This window comes from Mesocricetus auratus, unplaced genomic scaffold (genome assembly GCF_017639785.1).
Source record: "Mesocricetus auratus isolate SY011 unplaced genomic scaffold, BCM_Maur_2.0 Super-Scaffold_100019, whole genome shotgun sequence".
In the NCBI taxonomy this organism is placed as follows: Eukaryota; Metazoa; Chordata; class Mammalia; order Rodentia; family Cricetidae; genus Mesocricetus; species Mesocricetus auratus.
This window is the reverse complement of record NW_024429200.1, coordinates 36,320,685-36,346,270: the sequence shown is the minus strand read 5'-3', so window position 1 is coordinate 36,346,270 and position 25,586 is coordinate 36,320,685. Positions and strand designations below refer to the sequence as shown.

Sequence of the window (25,586 nt, the reverse complement as noted above, 5' to 3'; positions counted from 1 at the left end):
GGTCATCAGTCCTCCCTCTCTGTCATTGGGTTCCTTGAGTTCAGCTCAGTGTTTAGCTGTGGGAGTCTGCCTCTGCTTCCATCAGCCATTGAATGACGGTTCTGTTCCCAGACAGTTTTTGTTTCTGAAGGTGGCACACAGACCAAGGTCACAGACAGTGAGGCTTCCCCGGGGGCAAGCAGTGTTTAAAGAGACCATATTGGGAGAGATCTGCTGGTCTTGTTAATGCCAACTTACAGGTGTGACTGATGTTCAGGAGACAGTTCTATAGAGGCAGAGCATGGTGGCATTACAGTGAACTGTGGACATTTTATACACTAAGATTTCAGAAGCCCGAGATAGCAGCCAGTTAAACACTTCATTTCCTTGATATCACTAGGGAGCAGACTCAGGGTTGGAGACCCATCAACACAGCAAGCAATGGGAGAATTGGCAAGGCACTTTAATGTTTTAGACATTTGCTCACTGGCCATCGGAGCCACAAAAGACCATTAGAAACTGTTAGTTTCTACTGCTGGTTATTTAATTCACAGAAGTCAGTGAAGACAAGTCTAGAGAGGCCACCAGATGAGGGGCCATAAAACCATGAAGTCTTGTTTGTTTCCTGCTAACAGTGACTGTTTTTGTTATAGTATTCTTGGTAGCATTTGGCATTTCATAGCTAAGGATCAGCTGGCAACCCAGTATTTCTAAGAATCGTTATCTGTTCACCACAATCTCCATATTCAAAGAGTTTGCAGCATATTTTATTCTTTTCAATGTGCATTCTCTTTTTATGACTTTGCTTTAACCTGGAAAACCCCAAAACTTTGAAACCATAAACTACCAGTTTTGGCTAGGACCACAAGGCAACTAATAGATACATGGAGAGTTGAGATTATTAATCTATTTTATCACATAGTTAAATACCACTCCACCCCACCCATCTCTCTCTAACCTTCCATCATTTTAACTATGTGGCTACAAACCAAATTTCTGACTGTTTTAGCATAAAATACAACTCAATGTGATGTTAAGCTGGGCCATTTACAAAGAGCTGGAGAGGAAGATTAAAAAAACAAAACAAACCAGCTCTAATCCATTTTGTAGAATGCTTCTGTGGGTCAGTGCAGGCAATTATTCAACTCAGATAATAGTGACAGATGGTATTTAACTCTCTGGATCTTTGGCAACCATCTGCTCTAAGACTTCTTTATTGAGCTTGGATTTCCTAGGTATCAATTCTAGGATAGAATTGATAACGTTAATGAGGATCAATCAATCTTTCCACTGTTAAAGAGACTGGAAATCAAGGTTATTGACTGTGCGATCTGCTTTTCCACCCCTAAAATATCATTGCTGTTCTCTTGAAACCATACATAAAATACTCCAGGAAAAAAAAAAAACACTAAACTACAGGCTTTATATGTTTGCTAATATCAGGAGCAAAAGCAACAGAGCAGAAAAATCAATGGCCACAGCGTCAGGCAGACCTTGGTTCCCTCCTGGCTCTGCCATGTAACACTTGGTGTTCCTGAAAAAGTTATTCACTCTACTTGGGAAGAGTCCGTATCTCCACCCTCTGGATCCTGGGCCTCTGAATGTGGCCTGGTAAAATAATGTGTGAAGGCCCTGGGCCTGGGCTTGTCAGAACACGGGTGCTTAACTCCCTTGGCTCCTTCTCTTCTCCCCAGGTTATGGAGGATGGCAAGTTTTGCTTACGCAAAAATGATTATTCATCAAAAAGATCTTATATAAATAACTAGGGTGTGACTTTTAGGCTTTCACTGAGAATTCTTTACTCTCCCAAACAGTTTTCTTATGCCAACCCACAGCGGCCCATCCTTTACAAGGCAGTTCTGCTGAATGAACACATCAGACATGCGATGACTTTCTTCCTCACTGGGGTTTAAGACAGCCGTGCCTCAAGCGTGGGCCTCTTACACAGCAGCCATTCTAGAGGGAGTCGTGTTACGGAGTTCTGACGTCGGGTATTCTCAGCTGGCGAGCGGGAGGTCATTTTAGAGGACGATGGACATGGACTGTTCTCTAATCTTGATATTTATGTAAACTCTAATGTCTATCAGACAAATAAATAACCAACTTATCAAAGCTATGGTTTTATATATTCTTGTTTAGGGTGAGGCTAAATAAAACAGTAAGCTGATTTAGGGAAGTAAAAAAAGATAAGTAAATGGTAATAAAGCTGACATAAGGGTGTACAGCAAAAACAGTGGAGGTAATAAAGATAATACAACGTCTCTGAAACCAATAAGAACACAAAATGGACAGGTGTTAGTATTCCCAGACTTAGATTAGCCTGCAGGAATCAAAGAGTACGCTTTCGGGATCCTGGGCTTTTGAGTTCTCAGTAGGATCTACAAAGCATCCATCATGAGTCCAGCTGGACCCTGGCGACGCTGGAGTACTGGGACACTTCTGACCTAAGTAAGATGCACGCCATGCCTGGATACCTGGGTAGTATCAATGAGAGTCAGGCAGAAGCAAAGATCAAAGACTACATCCATGCTCAAGGTCACAGTCAAAGCAGCAGGGGCAACCAGGGACAGGGTTATCCCCGGAAGGTCAGGTATTTAGACTACATCCATGCTCAAGTTCACAGGGGCAACCAGGGACAGGGTTATCCCCGGAAGGTTAGGTATTTGGGCTAGATTTATTCTGTTCGGCTTTAGGACCCAGTTTTCTAGATTTATTCTGTTCAGCTTTAGGACCCAGTTTTTGCCACTGTCTCCTCCTTCAACCACTTATCCATTCTCTCAACCTTTATGCAGTGCCTTTAGGAGACAGGGTACTTTCCTGTGACCATACTCCGAGGAGCCAATGGGTCTCTAGCTAGTGTCTTGCTCTCCCAGCTAAGTAAAGTAGAGGAGTGCCACCGTCACCGAGCCGTCTTTCTCAGTCCTAGTTCTGAGGTGAGAAGAGGGGTGTTCTTGTCGTGTTGGATTGGAATGCATCAGGAAAATGTCCTACAGGAAAAAGGTTGTGATGACCCAGCAATATGATATTTCATGTATGTTCCAAATTACTCAAGAGCCCTCAAGCTAGGCTGTGAAGCTGACTATCGGTTTACACTCATCACTTAGTGTAAATATGTGTGAGACTTAAAAGTGCAACTTGGGGTTGATATGGCCAGTATCTTACTAATGAACGCCCAATTCTAATCTTAAGTTTTTATCTTTTAGCGTCTTCAAAAATAGGTTTTTAAAATCACCAATCATGGCCAATCTAGCAGTGCTGTGGAAAAATAACTGACTTCTCCACCCCCAAAACAAGGACTCCATTTTTACACTGAGGAAAACTCTGGGCTCATAAATACAATTCCAGTGAGCATTTTTCTAATTGACTCTTAGTATTGAGTTTTTTCCAGGATTGCCTGGAACACCTGTCCTAGCTCCTAACGTGCTCTACTCCTAGGTCTTAATCCAATGCCTGACCTTTAACCTAATGTGTTCCACTCTTGATGGATGAAAGAATCACCTGAGGTACACGTAAAAGACAGGATTCCTGGTCCAACTCAGTAACGAATCAGAGCACCCAAGAGAGTGTTGGAGATACACTTTTTTTTTTTTAAGTACTGCCCGTCCATGTCTGGCAACACCATCATCCAATCTAGGGGTTCTTAGTCTGTTTCTTATTAGGATCAAGTGGAGGGCTCACCAAAACACATAGAGATAGATAGAATCTGGCCCCAGAATCCCAACTCAGGAGGTATAGGATGGGTCCTAAGAATTCACATTTCTAAGAAAGGCCCAAAGTGCCACACAGGGACCACACTTTCTGAAGGACGGGGCAGACAGCTTAGTTGGTAACATGCTTGTCTAGTAGACGCAGGCACCTCCAGCCCAACAGAAAGAGCAGGATGGCACGCAGGTGTAATCCTATGGCTGGGGAGGTGGAAACGGAGGAGACCCCTGGGGCCAGCCAGCCAAGCTTCATCAGCTAACCCAGCGAGACACCTGTCTCAAAACATGTGGATGACACCGAGGTAGACTTCTGGTCTCCACACGCATGCAGCGGACACAAGGCCTTCTTCCTCAGCTGCCCCACGCCCTACTTATGAGCCTGGTTGGTAGTCACCGCAATTTTTATTCCTTCCCTCGGTTTTTGTTTATTAAAATGATTACTAGATTAGAATCTACTGGACTCCCTTTCAACTCATACCCCTGCTACTTCCTAGCTGCCTTTTGTTCAGTTTCTTCTTACATCAAGGACTGGAAAAGGAAATGCAAGGGAGAACTGGCAATGTTCTGGACACGCAGTAGGCCAGCAGGAAACACTCTGTACCATCAGGTGTGCCTCTGCCACAATCCCCTCTGTGAGGTACGGTGAATCCTGCTGAGGTCTAGCAGCCCTTCACAAAGCTCGCCGCACACACTTCCTCTGGCTATAACAAAGGGTAAGCCACAGTGGCCGACCACTTCTTTCCTCAGAAAAGAGGCTACGCAGAGCAGAGCCACCGTCTGCGCATGCTCAGTGGGCGCGCATGCTCAGTGGGCACGCACGCGGCTTCCTCACTCGCCTCAAAGAAGAGATCACAGTTAGCCCTCGTTTGCTTTCCTGACAGAATGTTGTCATTGCTTGCCTATTCTTGCGACCTAAAAGTCCCGTGAACTACAACTCTCACACGCAGGTGGCCCCGGCCAGCACACAGCTCTCCCGCCACTGCTGAGGACATCTCCAATGCGCGGCAGACACTGGCACACCGAGCACACATAGAATCCTGTGTGAACTTCCATTTCAAGCATATGTTTCACTTTGTGTGCACGGGCATGCCACAGCGGACCCTTGGAGGTCAGGGGACTTGGGAGTCGGTCTCCATCTGCCCTGTGCATCCTGGGACTAAACTCAGGTCCTCAGGCTTGGCAGTAAGTACTCACTGAGCCATCTCCCTGACCCCCAAACCTCTTTTTTTTACTTCTGTATCCGCGGTTCTGTTGTTTTTTTTTTTCTTAATCATTTTTTTTTTTTTGGTTTTCGAGACAGGGTTTCTCTGTATTGTTTTGGAGGCTGTCGGTCCAGCCCGGCCTCGAACTCACAGAGATCCGCCTGCCTCTGCCTCCCGAGTGCTGGGATTAAAGGCGTGTGCCACCACCGCCCGGCTCCGTGGTTCTGTTTTGCCCTCTGTAGTGCCCAAACATACCAGCTTTCTCCTCCATCCGGGACTGTCAGTGCTGCTCATGCCCACCTTGTCTTCGCCTTTTTTAACCTAATCCCCTCCCCCCTCAACAGCTTCCACCGTTAGAATTTTTGTTAAAAACTCCTGTGTATTTCATAGCCTTGGTTGTGGTGATGTTTTGTTTATAACAAACAAAGCATGCCTGAAGATCAGAAAAGCAAAGCGGCCAGCCACTAGAGAGTTCTCACTCTACCAATGCTCAGACAGAAAGGGGGGGGGGGGGGGGGATCCGCCAAACCTCAGACCCGACTGCAAATGCTCCTCAGATTCACTGAGACTGCCCTGATCTCCCGTCTTCTCTCTCCACCCAGTCATATCCCTCCTGTCTCCACCTCCCCAGTGCTGGGATTAAAGGTGTGAGCTCTGTTTCTGTTTTAGATGGATGCACTATCATGTAGCCCAAGGTGGCCTTGCATTCACAGCCAGCCATCTGCCTCTGTCTCCTGAGCGCTGGGATTAGAGCTGGGTACCACCACTGCCTGGCCCCTATGGCGGTGGCTAGCTTTGCACTCTGACCTTCAGGCAAGCTTTATTAGATCATAAACACCCGAACACCCTGCTGTGGATGAAGTCCACCCTGAGGGTCTTTCTTCACTGCAGGTACTGCAAGATGCTTCAAATTAACTAGTAAGGCGGCGGGGGCTGGGGACAGGGGACGGGGGGGTAGGGTGGGGAGGGGATTGCTCTTCAAATAGTTTCCACCAGTCAGAAGCTACAGTCCTTGTAAGGACTGGGAATGTGACTCTAGGCCAGGACTAAAGCGCAGGTGGGTCTGACCATGACCTCGAATGAGACCAAAATGGCATGTTGCCACTTAAAAGACTGATGATTCAAAGAGGAAACGGAGTCCTTACTTTCTGCGAAACATTTCTGCAAATATGCAGCCGACACTCCAGAGGTCCACGGGGGTGGCGTAGCTGGACTGGAGCAGGACTTCTGGGGCTCGGTACCACAGCGTGACGACCTGCAACGGCAAACGAATCTGAGCATTACGGAGGAAGCCAGTCTTGTGGGGCTCAAGGGTAAGATTCGGTTCATAAAACATCCCCATACGTCATGGTAACAGCATGACCACGACGTGACGTGCACAGGACTCGTTCCCAGGCCCGGAAACTGCATCAAGCTGCATCGCCCCACATCCTGGGCTTCCAGACTGTCTGAATGGGACCAGGAATGGCAAATCACACAGGTTTCAGAAAGCAAAGTAAAAACTAAAACAAAGCCAAACTTCTTATCACTTCAAAACGACACATGGAAAACAATGATGGCTCAATCCCCACGTCACTATCTACCGAGGAGACTCCAGTAACTTCTGGAGGACGACCCTGAAGTGTACAGAGCCTCCCAGGCAGAGTCAAAACCGTGCTTAATATGACACCATGGGGAATCATAACAAACTCCCTTCCCCGCTGCTCGTGTCAGCAAATGAAACCCAGGAAAAAAATCGAGAGAGAGAGAATGCCTAACCCAAGTCTTGGCACCCAGGCGTGAAGACAGAGCTGCAATCCCAGGAACCCATTTGAACAGAGAGCATGCACAACACTGCGCTTAAAACACCAGGTCAAGGCTCTCGATGTGTGTGTGAAGAGGGGACCATGCATCTCCGCTCTGGACAGGCAGACGCGCTACACAGATCTGAAATAAGGGTGTGTGTACTCTTTATTGTCAGGCATCCCACCAACAGCTCTCACCCACATTTTAGCCCACATTCTGCATGATTCAGATCCGTTCATCATTATTGCATTGCCTGTGCTACTATCTAGATTTCTTGAAATACTGCCTTCATGTACTTTGATCCTGTGTTAGCCGGTGATAGGATATTGGGGCAGCAAGTCTCTGAAGATGTCTCACATCCGTTTCCTCTCCGTGCAGGTACTGTTATTCCCAGCACAGGATGGAGTTCACTGGGCTTTCACTGGACACGGGCTGCTTGACCTAGCGAGCACGGCGGTGACGTCTGAGGCCAACAAGCCCAGCTCGTAGGGTGTTTCGGTAGCCTGGGCCCTTTCAAGGGCTTGCTCTTGCGATGCTTCCTCTCGGGACCCAGCAGTGACTCTGCAAGGTGTTCACAAAGACGCTCTGACAGCCCCTGATAGGCTCTCAGTTGAGAGCTTGGTGAGCCACCAATATTAGACAACTGAGGTCAGCCTGACCCCAGATGACTAAAGACTGCCAACTTACAAACAAAACGGTGTTGTTTTCACTTTTAGGGGCGGGCACACAGCAACACTGATGGTTCTCACCTCTTCACCTCTGGCTTGGCTTCAAACTCACCCAGGGGTCAGTTTTATTTAAGAGACACTTGGGTGACATCTAATGGAGGAGACTGCATTAGCCACAGAAGCACATGTCTCATCTTAGCACCTGGGAAGGCTGAGGCAGGAGTGTCATGAGTTTTAAAACCAGCCTACGCTATATAGTCGAGAACCTATCTTGAAATATCGGAAAAAAAAAAACCAAAACAAAACTGGAAGAATTGTGGTAATGCAATAGAAATAAAAATAAAACACAAACTGAACCAAAACATCATTATCTTGCCTGTCACCTGGCTCTAATGTTTCTTTCTGGCATCTCTCAGGGTGCCTTGACACCCCCGACACTCAAACACTGGACTGCATCACTGTTTCAACCCTGATGGTGAATGGAACCACCAGTGAAACGTTTAGAAAAACGAAGCTGCTCTGACATTATGCTAACTCACCAATTAGAGGGCCCTGGTCTGTTTCTTCTCTTTCTTACTGTAATGTTCTTGAGGGAATGTTTAGCGGGGTCCGAGCACCGTTAGTCTATGTAGCGATCACCACACACTTGTTCATCCTGTTCTCTCAGCTGAGGAGGCTTCTGCTTCCTCTCTCTCTGTGCGGAAATTCTATTTACCTCTCAAGGCCCAGTCTCTTGCCACCAGCATCCTGCACTCACTGCTGCCTCTAACGATTCCTGATTCCTTCCTGAGGGCGCTGGACAAGGCGCTATCCACTGTATGTCTGTAAGCGCCTATGCAGTACTGTGTCTCTCTGTAACAGCTAGGTTTTAATAGCAGCATAGTGACTTTAAGGCATTTGGTCCTAAGAAGGTAACTGAGCAAAATTTACTTTTATTTTACTAGCATTCATAGGACGAGGAGCACCTCTTTATTTCTGATATAATGCTAACACCAGTCACATGCAAACTGTTCACCAAATTCCAGTTGAATAACACACACACACACAGGCGCACACACACACACACACCATACACATTGTGAAGGCACACATTTATTTATTCATTTGCCTCACTTCAAAAATAAAGCCTAGCATCATACCAGACAAAATTTCAAGCTGAATGCCTTGTTATTTTAAGATGCACCAAGGAAACTGATTTCTGGTGTCTCACCCTAGTAAACTTGGCAACACTATCTTCATGTTTAATACTTTAGTCTGCAGGATCTACTATGACCACTAAAAATGTTTCAACATAAAAAATAAGAACATTTTGATGGACATAGGAATTTCCCTTCTACTTGTTTTAAAATGTACTTACCACTCAAAAGTACACAGTGATTTTTATCCGACACTTTTAAAACGTCTATTAATAGTGGCCATGCGATCGTTCTTTGCTTTATAATGACAGTCATGACGTTACGCTTGCTAATACTGCAGCAATTCTGCCTTCTTGGAGTAAACCATTCCTAATCACTGTATGTTATCCTCTTGATACACTTATGAACTGTGCATAAATGTTGCCTAGGATATTAATTTCTGACACCAGGAATACGCAACCATTCCACTTTCTTCTTCATTCTTGAAGCACTGAAGACAAGAATAACCGAACCTCTGAAAGGCAAATTCATCGACTACACTCTCAGGGCTACATCTTTGTCAGCTGTCTTTGCAACTGTCTGAGTTTCTTCTCAGTAACTGATTCATTCATGTCTCACCCTCTTCATGAATCGGTTTTGATTATGATCAAAGATTTCTCTATGAACTAATTCACCTCAGTTTTAAACTGTATTGTCTTAAATCTGTACTCCATATTTCTTACTATCTTAGTTTTAGCTGCTTCCTTGGTTGAACTATTGTGTGTCCCTTTAGATTTTCTCTCTTCATATCGTTTAGGTTTGCCAGGAGTATGTGTGTGTGTGTGTGTGTCTGTGTGTGTGTGTGTGTGTGTGTCTCCCCTTTAGATTTTCTTCCTATCTTTCAGGTTTGCCAAGAGTCTAGCCATATTACTTCTCTTTAAAAACTCACATGGAGTTTCATTCCCATTTTGGGAACACTATTCTTTTATTTGATAATCTAGTCATTTCTGTATTTACCCTATACAAGTTCTCTCTCATCATCTTTGTTTTTCCTTGCACTTGTCAGTTCAAACTTTTCTAAAATTAATTTTCAGATTTAATTAACAGAATACTTACTCACACCTGAGTTTTAATGTCTGCTGTTCATCACTGGATAATGCATTCCTTTAGTCAAAGAGCACAATACTCGGAAGAGTAAACAACATAGAAAAGCGTCCCACTATTTCCACGTGACCAGACTACTTACAGCTGTGTTGTTTGTTTCATTGTTGGGGACTGAACAAAGAGTCTCATATACAAGACACAAGCATCCCACCAGTACGCCACAGCCCAGCTCACAGCTCTTTATAATGGCTGAGTTACTCTATCACCAGCAGAGACCGTCACCTGTCCCACTCCTACCCGGTTGGCTTTATTTTTGTCTCTTTATGGTGACACCTGCTTGCAGCTTGGTCTGCGGGGAGTCAAAGATCACCCTGCATCAAGCGGTCTCCACTAACAAGGCTACGTGTCCTATACGTCTTTGCACTTGGCCGTAACTGCCCAGTTCTGAAGGAGGCTGGGCCTGGCCACTGCCCCCCACTCCAACCTCTCCCCCGAGAGTTTCTAAATGCTTATATTTCACAGGCATGTTGGCCTCACACTTTTGTCAAATAATATTTATGATGATACAATATTAGCAAAAGAAGGAGAATTCAGATGGTACACACGGACTAATACACAAGTCCTAGTTAATCCGGCTGTAAAATGTAAGAAAACAGCATATTCATTCAGCAATGAGAAAGGTAAAACAGGAATTAAAACAATAAAATAGGTACAAAGAAAAAAATGATACACACTGCTGCTGAAGAACATAAATAAACATAAATAAATGGCCTGACAAATCCTGACAAGGTGAAAATGACCTATGAGAAAGGTAACATTAATATAAAAAATAAGAAGATCCAATGATCTTGGGCAGAAAACAACTCTGAACCCAAAGAAATAAACCAGAAGGTGTCAAAGACAAAAATACCAAATAAAGTCCAGAAAGAGACTGATTTATACAGTTCAACTTACCTACAGGGGTATCAATCAGGATTTAATGTCATACTGTTTAAGGAACTTGTATAAATCAGTAAGAAAATAGTAAAACTAAAAAGTGGGCAAAATCAATCCACAAGCAATACAAACCACCAAACATGGGGGGAGAGTTTGGGGTGGGGGATGAGACTATGCAATGAAATTGTACTGGGGTGGATGGGATGGGGCTGATTTGAAACAATTAGCAAAACAGTATTATTGAAAGTTTTAAACTGGAAACTGGCATAAATCTTTAAAGGTAGTTAAGACAGCACTTATAAAATTAAAAGTGCATGTTCAGGTCCAGGATTCTCAGAAATATTTAGACTACTAAACACACAGTCATTCCTAAGGATGTTTATGCCACAGTAATAACCTCCAGGAGAGCATTATTTATCTTTCAGAGAAGAATGGGATTGTCCTCATCCTGTGTATCCTGCTTACACGGGAAAAGACGTCCGTGAACAGTGTTGAGTGAATAATCAACTCTGAGCTCTGCTGCAGTATGTTGTGATTTTTGTTAAAAATGTTATGTGTAGGTGTGAACATAACGACCATAGTGTGCCTAGAACAATGTCTGTAGGGACACAGGCAGCAAGCTTGCAGCGAGCATCTGCATGTGCATAGGGTGGGAACCAGCTGCAGTTTGTGAGCTCGTTTTCCGTTAGGCTGAGAACTGGGAATTTCAGATGGTTGGCCCAAGGAATGCAGCTGAGGAAGGCTGGGATTCCAGGCAAGGGCTATGTGATGATCTGCACCCTCCTGGAAAACCCATGGAGAATCTTCGAGGTCAAACACCCATCAATCGACAGGTAAAGAAAGGCTGAAATTAAACCACTAGGGGACATGATTTGAAACTTGCTTTGAAATATTTTCCTGTGAGTTTTTTTTTAGGTGAGTCTGCCATTTGTAGAAATTGCACCGCCATTTCGTGTCAAATTACTTCCTTGCGCAATGGCTTGAGAGAAAGCCATTTTTCTTTCCAGCACGGATCATGCCAACGCTCTGTATGGAATGCCACCTACTACAGACATCTGCATAAGGACTGCAGTGACAGAGCTGAAAGTCTCACTTAGGATGTCTCGCTAACTTCTCTCAAGTGAAGGCTTGGGTAGTCTCTGTACAAACCATCACGAATCAAAACTATGAGGAGTTAGAGTATATTTACACTCTACTTGAACTAACAATATTTATCTAAAGAAGCATTGATTTTCTTTGCATTTTTGTGGAAAAGAAACTGAGTTGTTAAGATTTACCTTTCTATTTCATTCTCAAGTAGAATAATCCCAACAGTACCCAGGGCATATTTTAAAAAAGTAAAAAGTACCACCTTTTATAATAGACACAAAGTAACATTTTCTAAAAAGTCATCCTCTGGTTTATGTCTTATTATCACATACACATATATACATACATGCACATACATACATACAACTTTTCCAGCATTAACATCTTATTTTATATGACTATTCTATACTAATTCAGACTCCTTCATTTCTATCAAGTTGCTATAATTTTAAAACCCAAAATTCTGTATGACTTAAAACATTTTATTGAAACCAAATCTAGTTTTAAGCCCTTGAGAATAAAGTCTAACACATTTTTCTGACAGCAAAGTACACATTTGTTTTTCTTAGGAATTATTATACTTCTGTGTCTGTGGAAATTTCTGATAAAAAACTACCCAATGCACAAGCAGTTTAAATCTGTACAAGAATAAAGGTATTAATTATTAATCTGAACTGATAAAAAATGTTTCATGATTTTACTACATGAAATAAGGACAGTCCTCAAACACACAACTAAATTTTAGTTCTCTGCACTCAACAGTACAAAATATCCTTAAAAGCCAATGTATAATGTAAAGTCTGAGTTTGAAAACACTGTCATGGGAAGCCTTGAGCTTAACATGTAAGAATCAAGGCTGAGAAATCTGTGACAAAGGTTGCTACCAATAGTAACAATGTAGTTGTCCAGTAAGCAAAGATAACAATAGGAAGTACGGCAGAGTCTGGCTGGGGCCAGCTGGAACCAAAGCAAACAGCATGTTTATTACAATCATTACATGTATTTAACAGCCTCTAGAGGTGCTGAATGGATTTGGCAGCAGGAGGGGGAGCTGAGGGGTTGAGTTCAAGGGTGTTTGCATAAGTCAGTGTATCTGTTTATAGGGCTTTGATCGCTATTCACATTTTTTTTTTTAACCAGCTCACCAACACTTTAAGATAAAGTAGAGTCAAGGCCAGAGGACTCAAAATACACGTCAGAGTCAACTGCTGCTACTTAACAATCTACCCAGCAGTCTTGTATTTATGTGCACTGGATCCCAAAGACACTGTCAATGCCGTGGGCTTCAGGCTAGGTGGCTACAGCCCTGGTGAATGTCAGGCCAGAGATCTTCCCTTTGTGTGTCTGTCTGATCTCTGCCCTGGAGGTGGCCCTATCTATCTGCTGTGAGTGAGCCTCCAGTTCCTTATTGGGGCTGGCCACTGGGAAGTCAGAGAGAGGGAAAGAAGGCGCATCAGGCCTTCACTCCGTGATCATCACCCAGTAAGTTGTGTCACAATGCCAATGTCTGCCTCAGGCAGCATGTTCCTTCCAGTAACATCCCCTCCCTGATCCCCTTCCCTTAGAACCGGGCAGCGGTGACAACCTCAACGCCGTAAGAGCCAACCTTGCATCTCCACCAATCAGGCCTCCCTGGAAATGCCTCATCTTGACTATCAGTTTTCTGTCAGGGCCCCCCCTCACCCATTCGTTTATAAAGTGCTGCAGAAGGAATCTCTTCTCAAGCCTGTTTGCTCCTTGGTGGAAGAGGACTTTCGGACTGGGCCATCTGCGAGGTCAACATCCCGAGAGGCCCTGAACGGCAAGCAAGGCAAGGGTAATAAGCTGTCCCGGCACACCCCTCGCTTTGGCGGTTCCTGTGGAGTACTCTGTTTCCAGGCCCACTTTAACACGCCTTAACTTCGAACATAGACACTTTATGGGGGACATTAACATCATTGACAAGACCACAAAATCTTCCCAAACCCCGTTCCGTGCCAACACAAAAGTCTTTTCATACGCATGTTTTCACACATGTGGTATGGTTTGTGAAACGAAAATTGAAACGGGATAATTTTACCGACTCTTCATGAAGGGCCTCGAAAAGCCAACTATTTAATATTACACACTTAGACCGCGCATGCGAGAAAGAACTGGAATCTGGGTTCTTGCAGCAGTCTTCTCAGTATAAGTCACACGGAAACTATTAAAGAGTCAGACACCACTAAGAACACACAGAGCATCCCACGACGAACACAATGGAGCCATCTCCCATTCACTCATTTGTAACCAGCGGCTACAGGAAGTATTTGACACGTGACAAGAGGCAGACAAGCTCTACAGGAGATTCTCCACGCACGGAGCCCTGTGTGTCCCCCTTCGACGCACGGAGCACGGAGCGTCTGTGATGCCTTTCTCATCTCTGTTTCGATACATCCGTTATCACGTGGGAGAGTGTTCTTCGGCACCATGGCTGCCTGGCTCCCATTGGCTCCCATTAGACACGATGACGTCCCACCAACCGGCCTTTGCTCGTGTGGGACCGACCCTCGACTCTGCAGGTCTGACTTCTCTTCATTATTTGTGTCTAAGTATGGCTATCTCAAGAAGGTTTCACACCAGATCATGCCTAGATCAAGGCGAGTTACAGTTGAGCTCATCACGAGCTCTCTCTCTAAAAGGCGCCATGCTAGCAGGTGACAGTGTGGCCGCAAATGAGGAAAGCACAGCCAAGTGACCCGGCTGAGGGCACCTGGGGGCAGGAAGCGTTGCATGGTCTTAAGTGTGGAGTACCAGGTTCAGAGCTCCTCCTGCTGTCTCCTTAAGTGGCTGCACTCTCAGGCAGTCATTTCACCTAAACAATGTACAACCCTCGTTCTCACACGGAAGCCTCAAATTCACGCTGTACCCAGGACTCTACAGAGGACCACACCCACAGCAGGAATTGTCTCCTGGCCACCACCATGCAGTCCTTCCATAAAAACTTCAAATGTAGTGTTGCCACACTGCCTTTCATCTGGTACTTGTGCCTCTTCTTGTATCCTTTCTCTTCACAAGCAAAACTGAGGCCAAGCTGGAGTCATCTGAGAGGAGGGAACCTCAATTGAGGAGATGCCTCCATAGGAGCAGACTCTAGGCAAGCCTGCAGGGTATTTTCTTAATTGGTGGTGGGGGTGTGTGCGCCCAAACCACTGTGGGTGGTGTCACCTTTGGGTGGATGGTCTTGGATTCTGCAAGAAAGCAGGTCGAGCAAGCCAGTAATCAACACACACCCCTCCATGGCCTCTGCATCAGCCCCTGCCTCCAGGTTCCTGCCCTGCTTGAGTTCCTGTCCTCAATGCGTTTGATCATGACCTGTTATGCGGAACTGTGAGTGAAGTAAACCCTTTCCTCCCCATGCTGTTGGTCATGGTGAGTCATCACAGTAGTAGTGACCCTAAGACATCAGGCCCTCTCTGCTTAACTCCATGATCAACTTACCCAGAAACTTTGAGGTTTTTCAAAGATGCATCTTGTTTCATGCCCTGTGGCCTTTAGATAATGCTTGGATGTTTCTCCAGAGGTTCGCCTCACAACTGGATTCTTAAGTCTTGTGAAGCCCACCTTCCTAGTCCATCCCCAAACACAAATGATCCCAGCTCTCACTAAGCCGTATCTGCTTCAGTGTGTCCTTACAGTTTAACTGACGCAGAATCAACATCTTTAGAGCAGGGAATTAGACTTTTCAGACCCAGCACCTTGCAATGTAGTGAACACAGCAGGGATAAAATGTACATCTGTCCTAATGAATGCCCAAGTAGCTACCGCAGAGCAGAGTGGAAGGTTCCAGTGTTAGGACAACCCAGGGGAAGGACACGGGGTATGGAACAGGGTTGTGTCCCCAGACACAGGCTGGGCATTCTGAGAGACCAACACCATTGTTAGTCATTAGATGACTTTTTAATAAAGCGCCAGGGCTACTTCATTCCTGCAAAGTAAGTTCTAAAATGCCTGATGGGCTCCTGGCTTCCTTTAAGCTGCATTGTTTAAATTTCATCTCGAACTTGGGAAACTTAAAACAGTCATGGCTTGCTAAGTGTCTACTATATTTCAAGCAACAAATCCATCCTCTTCGCAAAAATGTAGTATAGCATAGCTTTGATTCTGACAATAAACAATCACTACTTGATCGCTCTCTGCCTTCACCATAGAAACCAAGCAAATATTTGTAGACATTCCTTCAGCCTTTACAGATAAGTAGAAATGAAAATTATTCTGAACACAGGATATGGCAGGCTGTGTCGTTCACCATTTCCTCAGAAAAGTTGTAACTCTCAAGGAAATCTACATGCTTTGAAAGGTCATACAACTACACAAACTTCAGAGAGTTGTAAAACATGATTTGATTTGTTTTTGTTGTGGAATCAAATCTCTCTACGCTGCGCACTGTGCTCATCTTAACACAGGCTGTACGTGGCCAGTGGAAATGAAGAGGAAACATAAGCATCACTGGAAACTAAGCCTGGGTACACACACTCTTCAACATCCCTGACCTCCACGGGCACCGCCTTCCTTAAATGGCAAGGCGTTGGGGATCCTTGGCTGAAGGAGCCGCCCAGGTGTAGCTGCTCACCGCACAGCGCCTGCTCCCTCTGGTCAGTCTCCCATCTCCAGCATGTCAGAGGGGTACACAATGAAAGAAAACCAGCCCTGACCTCCCAACTAACCTGTGCTACCAGCAAGGGACCCAAGCACAGAGCACTCTGATTTAAATGAAACATGCTCTCGAAGATTAGGATGTCTCACACTGTTCATTTGGTGGGGTTAAAACTGCAAACAAATGCAGAGGACAAAACAGAGAAGGATTTAGACTGCAGCAGTGCTAGGGGTCCGAGATACACAGGAGGAACTATTTTGTGACAAGGACTGTTGAACATCAGAATGGACTACTGTGGGGTTTGATGACCGGTCCTCTGAAGCTTTGGGCTGTTTGTTTGTTTTCTTTCTTATCTCGGGATAAAGAACTGTGAGGGGAAAGGGCGAGGACAGCATGTGTGAAGCATGGCAGACGTCAGGTTCAGGGTTGGGCTAAGCATCTCGTAGTTTACTTAACCTCCAGCTTGTGGCTGTGGGAGAGCGCCACTGACCGCTTCTAGCGACACGTAAGACAGGTAAGAGCAGGTGGGGAGAGGAAGTCCACAAGCAAGGAGCCGGGGAGTGGCCGTGCCAGGACCGCTCAGGCTCACCATGCAGCCACCGATTTCAGATCCCCCTTCCCTTGGGGGAGGGAGAATGGTCCCTGGCAACTGAACCAACGGCCTCACGCGTGCTAAGTAAACACTGTACCGCTAAGTTCTATTCTCAGACCTATTTCAACGTTTCTTTCTTGAGACAGGGTCCTGGGCATACAGCCCTGGCTAGTCTAGAACTTTCTACGGAGACCAAGCTGGCCTGGAACATAGCAGTGATCCTCCTGCTGTGTCTCCATAGTGCTGGGATTACTGGCACGCACTAGCATAGTTAGCTCAGATGTAGTCTTTTAGGTCTTTTGTTTAGTTATCACTTTAAAACAATGTTTATTTACTTTCTTAAAAGGTCAACATCCCTAGAGCAATGTAGGTTTACCAAAGAGCTGACAAAAACAAGACATTTTCCTACGACAACAGCATCCGAAAGGTTTTCACTCAAGTGGCCACCAGCTGGAACATTAGTGTCTTGGATGGAGGAAGGGAAGGACTGCTTACCCACAATGCTCTGCATGAGGTTGCATTGGTGCGGTGGGCATGCTTCCGTTGCTCCTTTACTGCACCACTCTCCTTCCTCACAACCTTGTTCTCCTCTTCCATCCTCTTACCTCTGCCAGTGAAGTCACTAACCAGTTCCTCCAGTCAGGCTCTTCCTCAAACTCACCCCTCACCCACTTGCAGGCTCGACAACACGGCAGCTCACAGGCGGCTGGAGTCGTCGGAGCAGGCAAAGGAAGACACAGTTTGGGCGCTTTACCACCACAGCCTACTATTTTATGATATCATTCTTGGCCTAGGCTTAAGAACTTTCCAGATCATAGTATAACTTCATGGGTACAATGGCAGCAGCAGTGTGAATTTACTACTGGATCTGAAAGTTGCTTAAAAAAACACACACACAAAAAAGGGCCTGGTATGTAATATATATTCTTAGCAACCCACAAACTACAGAAGAGGAGATTAAACACGATTCTATCCCTTTCGTATTTAATACATCTTTAGAATTTAAAGCTATTCTTATGTCTTCTGTAAGCAGAGAGGAAGAATGGGTCACTGAGAAGGAACCCATTAGCAGATAGTTGCAGAAAACGTGAATTCATGTGCTGCTAATGGGCTGCAATGCTTCTCTTGAACTTAGGTCTCAGTTTCTTGGAAGAACCACACGAATACCAAGGACTTCACAAGGTATTTCTAGGTACATCCGCTACTGGGAGAGAGGCATGTGTGAACATAAGAGGCGGCAGGTTTCTCACCTAGACGCCGAGCTCCAGCCGCGCTGCGATTAGGGCACAGTGGTCGCTGCCTGCAAACGCTGCAGCAAAGGAAAAGGACCCATCCAAGTTCACGCTCAGCTCTGCTTTGACCTCACGGCCAATTCAAAGAAAAGCCCTTTCCATTTACAAACATTTCAAAGAACGCTACTGCTTTCTAGAAATCCGCGGCAGGTCGTGTCTTTATCCTGAAAGCTGGTGGTTGGAACGTGATTACCACGGTGTCTATGGAAACATGAAGAACACAAAGCACTGCCTGTCCTTCAGGAGATGGAGTGCTATCTTAAAAAATCACTGTAGATAATGTACAGGGCACCCTCACAGGTGGCAGAAGTAGGAGCAGGGCCTAGTGATGCCCTCTCTAAAAGTCTTCTGGAACATTCCCTGATCTGTAGACCCACAGTATACCTTGTTTAGGCCCTGCTCTGATATGTGGTATGACCACAAGAATCTATTTCCACCTCTGTTACCCCACAGACCTGAGTGCTATAATGCATTGCTTACATTCAGATTCCCAATACGTGTGTGGTTGGCTTTCTGTTACTGTAACACAATACCCGAGATGATCAAGTTATAGAGAGAAGAGGTTTATTTGCCTCACAGTTCAAGGGCTCTAGTCCACGATAAGCCGGTCCTAAATTCAAAATCAAATAAACAAAACCAAACGGTAGCCAATAGCAGCAGCAACAACAAAAACCAGAAAGTAACAAGGAAGCAAGCCATAGAGGGGAAAAATAACCTTTCTTGAGGTTATTATGAAGGTATGAAAAAAGTTCTAGGTTCACAAATATGACAGCAAAATCCATTTCATAATCTTATATTAAAAAAAATTGGTAGGTTGGCTGTTAGCACATGCCTGTAATCCCTGCTCTCAGGAGGCAGAAGTAGAGGATTGCTGTAAATTTGACCCTAGCCTGGTCTACAGAGCCAAGTTATAGGCCATCCAGGTTTTGAGACCTCATGTCAAAAACACCCAAACCAAATCAGCCAAACAAAAGCCTCTTGTAAAGAAAAAAATTAGATTTTGGCCACTACTGGCATCAGTTCATAAATATGTGCATGTATATTCATCTAAGATATTAATTTACTGAATAATGTTTATGTATATACAACTATTCACACGGACTTAGGTATTTTCACCTAAGTCTAAACCTAAGGAATCACCTCTTAGAACAAGGTATCTAGAATTTACACTGCCACAGAACTTTCTCCGTGCTCTTCCTAGTACACTTAGGGTACCTCTGTCCTCCCGATTAATTTTGCTTGATTGTCATCTAAAGGACCATGAGGCATATGGTCACCACCGTGCCTGGTTCCACTGCTCAACATGACATAGGAAAACTGCCCACGTAATGTATGCGCGTCAGCAGTTTGGTTCCACGGTGTCAATATGGCAGAATTTACTTTTTCCCTTTTCAACCCCCTGTTGGTGGATTTTGGTACAGTGAATGAACACCCTTTGAATGTTTCTGTGTGCTTCCCCTCCTGGACATGGACACCCATTTCTCATAAAAAGGAGTCAAACGCCTAGCAGACACTACCAGTTTTGCTAGCGCTCAGACCACTGCAACCCCCTTCCTCCAGTGATGTGTGAGTTTCAGTTTCTATGAATCTTACCCTACCCAGCATTTCTAGCCGTCCATGTTAGTGTGGGCCGCAACTGTCTGAATTTTTGAGAAACCAATCTGTAAAAATATAAAACTCTTAAAAAAAAAAAAGGAAGAGCCAGGTGTTGGTGGCACAAGCCTTTAATCCCAGCACTCGGAACGCAGAGGCAGGCAGATGTCTGTGAGTTCAAGGCCAGCCTGGTCTACAGAGCTTCTGGCCCCTCCTGCCACATCCCCTCTAGAGAGGAAACATGGTTATTTTTCCATTGATAGTCAGCCTACACCCACACTCACCCAGGCATGGAATCTGATTGTGGGGAACCAAGTCGATCACCAAGGCGGGTCCTCCGGGATTACATCCTTTGCACACACGGTGCCATTTTTTTCCGTGTGTATGAATGCAGAATGGCTGTGGTGGCTTCACTGAGTCACTGGATAATTTCAGAGTGCTATTCAGCATCTGACACTCTGTGGTAGCGAATACTGCAGCATGGCTCTTATCCTCATGGGGTTTAGTGTGCGACTGATTAAAAGACAGTATTTACCAAGGAACAAGGAAAGGGAACCATGATCTAGCATCCTGCATCCTGAAAGCTAAGCACTTCAAGTTAAACTCAGATCTGCAGTCCAGAAAAACAAGACCAAATACATTGTCTTTAGGAAATTAAGACACACACATATGCATATATGCGTGCGTATATATGTATACATGTATATACGTGTATGTGTATACACACATATATGTATGAAAATCTGCCTTTGATTTGGCCCACAGGAAAGCGCCCTTCAACTTTGACACAGCTATTGTTGCCTATTACCTCTCCACGTTAGTACAGATGTAGATGGCGACCACACCTTGCTCCATGTTAACTGCCACTTCTGTTGTAACATACTCATGTTTAGGTAAGGGTTATTATCCAGTTCTTCAGGGTAAAAGTAGACTGCAGAAAATTCTAATTACTGGAGCTTTCTGACTCTTGTACACCATCTGGGAGACACTTGTAATGTTGAAAGTCAGCAACGTTCATTGGGTAACTAGTCTACCATTAAGGGCACTGAGATCATAGAGACAAATTCTAGACCAGGCCAGTCTTGTAAGATTCGTAGCTCAGGGAATAACACTAACACAGTGTGGTTGGAGTTGTAAGAAGGCACTGAGAAAGTGCCATGGAAACTCAGATGACTCATTAAGGAGAGTGGCTGATTTAAAACTACAACGAAGAACCCACAATCTACGTACAACAAAGCATGACTGCAACCAAGAAACTAGTGTTTATTGAGCACCTATTATATACTTTGAACTCTTGGATTCTTGGGCTTAAGAGTTTAGTTTTATACCTTGGAAAAACTCTAACTCCAGGATTCCTCATTAGAACTGCATTTTTACATACTTTAATTTCGAACTTTGAGCCAGCAGAGGGAGTAAATGGCTTCAAAGAAAGGCCTCAGGTACATACAGAGAACTGTAGGGTTTCCTGCGTGTAGAAGGGTTTTGACATAAAGAAAACTTGTGTCCAGACATATTTCAAATACGGACATGCAATGCAGGAGAATGAGAAACAGCCACTGAGCAAACCAACGGATTCTACAGGGAGGCTCAAGGTACCGAGAGCCTGACACTCCCACTAGTAACTGCTGTACAAAACAGATGCTGGAGCGAAACCTACCTAATAGGAAGGAACTTTGGGAGTGTTAGTTAACAAGACCTATCACCAACTGAGAGGCCGTTTCATGTCAAAGATAAGTCCATACATTTCATCAGCACTGTTCTGAGATGTATGCCACTGCCTTGGGATTTCAAATCTTAGGAAGTGATAAAAAAAAAAAAAAAAAGAAAATCACTTTGAGATAGAGTCAAAAGGTCAAAGTCTTTGGGATTTACCTCTTGAGAGAAAAGCCTTATTATTGAAAACGCAGGTTGATCTAGTATGTTACTAATGTTTTGTCACAATTGTTCTTTGCTGTGCACAGATGCAGGTGCTTAGGGGCCAGACTTGATGATTCCCAGGGGCCCTGGAGCTGGAGTTACTGGCCTACCGGTATGAGTCACCTGATGTGGATGGCGGGAGCCACCTGGGGCCTCACAGAGCCCTAAGCACTCTTAACTGCAAAAGGTACCTGCACCCTTTGAAGCTGGCCTCCTCCTCCTCCTCCTCCTCCTTTTCTCTATGTCACATTCGATTGACCTACCAATCCATTAGCCTAGCAAACCAATTCATGTGTCTCCAAACACACCCCACCACTTAGTTCTGATACCTAGCACAGGGATGGTGAGCCAACAGTGACTTAAGATGAACTGAAAATTACAAAAACTACTAATAGTATTGATTACGGATGATTCCAAGTTATCTTTTATCCTTATCCGGTATATTTTCCCTGGTCTTTTGCTTGCAAGTGAAACTACAAGACACATATTTACTTTTTCTTACCCAGCTTAGTGAAAAGAAAACGCACTGGCAAGGGTGGAGGGCAGCCCGGGTCTACAGAGAGCCCAATCTGCACTTCCTCCTAGCCTGTCTGAGCCTGTCTCATTAGCCTAGGTTCTTCTAGAATTCTCTCACCCAGGAGCAAAGCACCCTGATGTGCCCATTACTCTCTCTTTCTCTGGACAGTTTTTCCACAGGATTGTCTTTGTTATTCTTTGTGAGGGAACACGTCTCAGGCCTATTTTCCTGTTCAGTATTTCTGTATAAATCTTTCATGTCTAACAGTTTATGAAGGTATTTTAAAATTAATTTAGCATACATTTAAGCATCTTTACTTTTCATAATAAATTATGTGTATGTGTGTGCATATATACATATATGTGTAAGTATTTCATTGGTCCTTTAAAATTGCTTAAATACACTAGATGTGTATTGGAAAGAATTCATTTTTGTGCCTCTTTGCACTGAAAGCTTTTGTATCATTTATATTCAGTCTCCCTTATTTAGTGCTATGAATTAGCCTCTGTGAAATAGCTTTGGTCATACTGCTACAGTTCTGAATAGGGTTAACTACTGTAAAGTAAAGGTGCATGTTAAGTGGGCATCCGAGAAGTTGTGAGATGCAAATCGTGAATCTGTGAAATGTTAGTCACCAGGGCCTGGGAGGAGGCATTACCACAGGCTCAACGGATGAGTTATCTGCGCACACTCAGTATGATACCCCTACCTGCTGAGGTGTGCCCACCAGTCATCTAGTAATCTGACTGCTGGTCACTAGGGAACATCATCCCATGTGAGGAGATGGACTGAGGGAGAGAATTCTAGGCTCAGATCTAGACAACTCTGTGTGTGTGTGTGTGCGCGCGCGTATGAGTGCGTGTGCTGAGGTGACCGTGTGTGGACATCACAGGTCCTCTTCCAGGACTTGGTTCTCTGATCTACTGTGAGATCAGGTCATGAAGGACAGAATTCTAGGCCCAGATCTAGACAATTGTGTGTGTGTGTGTTTGTGCGTGCACGTGTGCATGGGCACCCACGCGTCTGCTGAGTGACCGTGTGTGGACATCACAGGTCCTCTTCCAGGAGCTGGTTCTCTGGGGACTGGGGTTAGGCCATCAGGTGCTTCTACCTGCTGAGTCACTGTCCAGGTCTGAGAACTGCATTTTTCCCAGAATACCAGTGTATGTTTGTTATGAACAACTGCTGCATGTTTATCTTGGCAAGGGTAATTTTGTGTCATTGGGACACTGTTTTCCAAAGTATGCAGTCACCGAATCACAGACCTTTATTTTTATAGTCTTTTCAACGATAGAATCCTATAATTATGAATAAAACTTACAGGCCAAGTGTGATGGTGCACTTCTTTAACCCCAACACTCGGGAGGCAGAAGCAGGATCAGCTCTGGGAGTTCGAGGCCAGCCTCATCTTTGTACGAATTCCAGGACAGCCAGGGCTACACAGACAGCCTCAAAAAGTTTTTTTTTTCTTTCATGCTCAGTGACACCATTTGGACACTGGACTATGTACTAATACATGATATTGGTTACCTCCCTGCAGATGCTGAAAACCTTTAAGGGTCGTTTACACTATTCTCACCAACTGCAGCTAAAGCTTACAGAGCAACTACAGCTACATGTCCGTGTGATACGGTTAGGAGTGATCGTTCATGTCCTATTATGACAAAGTTCTCACAGGCAAACATTCAAATTTGCCGTAAGACATGCTCGCAGAAATCATTTCACATAGATCAAGACCTTATGTTTACATATTTGTTCCTTGTTATATGTAACAAAACAATGATATGGGGCATGCTTTTCTAACCCTACTTGCTATAGCACATGGGTCTATTGAGATGAATCATCTATTCCTGACCAGAAATTATAGAGGGGAGAGATAGCATATGAAATAAGTGGAATTCCATAAAATGTCATAGACACACATAATGTTGACTTTCTACGACATTTTAAACAGTTCAAGTGGGAGACAGTCAACTCCATTCTCTTCTGATGACACTGGATCAAGGACTACACAGCATTGTAGACCTCTGAAGCCCATATAAATGAGTAAGGGACATCTTGCCCACACCCACTTGGTTCCTTTCTACCAAATAACTGTGATCTGGAGGCTATGGCAACTTTATTTAAATTATACACACAAAACCTCATTCCTTTGTTGGTGACCAAGGAACTCTGCTTTTTTTCTTTTTAAGGGAACATAAGAAGCAAGGCTCAAGGCATAAGGCGCTTTCTCATTGCCAGCTTTTTTATCTGAGGGCCCTGGATTGAGCCAGGGAACAAAACGATACAGGCTTTATTGCTAGTTCCTAACAAATGGCAGGTAAGAGGTCTTGTGGATTCTGATGGGCAGTCTACACATCCACTGGGGCTTGAGAAAGTCAGAGTGCCAGCAGCAGCAGCAGCAGCAGCAGGGTTACACAGGAAGCACCAATTTATAGGTGTGCACTTTGGCATTCTGCAGGGCAGGATTCCTCTGGTTCCATGAAGGAGAGAGACCTGGGCTCAAGGTTCTGGCGCCCATGAAAGAGCAGAACCTTGAGCACGTGAGTGCAGAGCACTAAGTTCTGTGCCATGGGAAACAGTGGCAGCCAGCCAATGTTTACAATCCCCTGGGTGGGGAAGGCAGGCTTTAAAAGTCTTTGCTCTTGCCGGCAGTGACCTTCTCTGGCTTTCAAAGCGGCTCTCAGGTTAACCCCTTGGGTTCTGTGGGCACCGGAGCCGCACAAGGGAAATCCCTTTCTCTGAAAGACACCTCGCAGGGACATCAGTTTCTGATTTCGGTCGGAGCGCCACAGAAACCCTGAATTAGGGAGAAAGCATGTATTCACTCTGCCATCAAACCCACGGGCATGTCGATGTGTGCTGTGTTTCACAAAGTGACAGTTTCCAGCTTCAGGCAATGGACTCAAGCTTACGAACAAGGAGACTGGGAAACATGAGCATATTTGGTCTCCAGCAGGAGAAGGAAGCATCCAGTTTATGCAGAAATGCCTTCTCCCTAGATAGCCAAGATGAAGCCAGGCTGTGGTGGGATTTCCTATAGGGATCTGACTAGAAGAACCAGAACCGTGCTTAAAATTAAAGTCAGGCTAAACTGTTAACTTAAAAAGCAGTCTAGGAGAAAATGCCAACTGTTGAACGAAAAGGCAGTTTCCAGTGAAGCAATGCTGACTACTTACTGTTGTCATTATTTCAGTGGAGAGGAAGGGATTTTTACTCTTAATGTTACGAAGCAGAGATCTCATAAGAATGACACACGTATACATTGTCTTATTCTCAAAAACATTATTCACAAGAAGCTGTAATCATAATATGAAGACAAGGTAACAGGGATAATATTGAAAGCCTCAAATGTTTTCAGAATGTTAAGATTTACTTTGAAATAAAAGAAAAAAAGTTGATTCGACGTCAGGGACTCATTCCTATTAAAACACAGACTAAGTTTTGGTTGAGGAGGTCTGTGAATTTAAAGAAGTCT

The 25,586-nt window shown here is 44.6% G+C and overlaps 1 protein-coding gene across 1 annotated transcript in view; it reads right to left on the bottom strand.

Annotated features, from left to right (window-relative positions):
- Positions 1 to 25,586, bottom strand: part of Cdk6 (cyclin dependent kinase 6) — a 192,806-nt gene that overhangs the window by 50,585 nt on the left and 116,635 nt on the right. Inside the window, exon 4 of the mRNA XM_040728744.1 lies at positions 6,031 to 6,140. Within this exon, the coding sequence (XP_040584678.1) occupies positions 6,031 to 6,140 (110 nt within the window). The remainder of the gene's footprint in view (positions 1 to 6,030; positions 6,141 to 25,586) is intronic.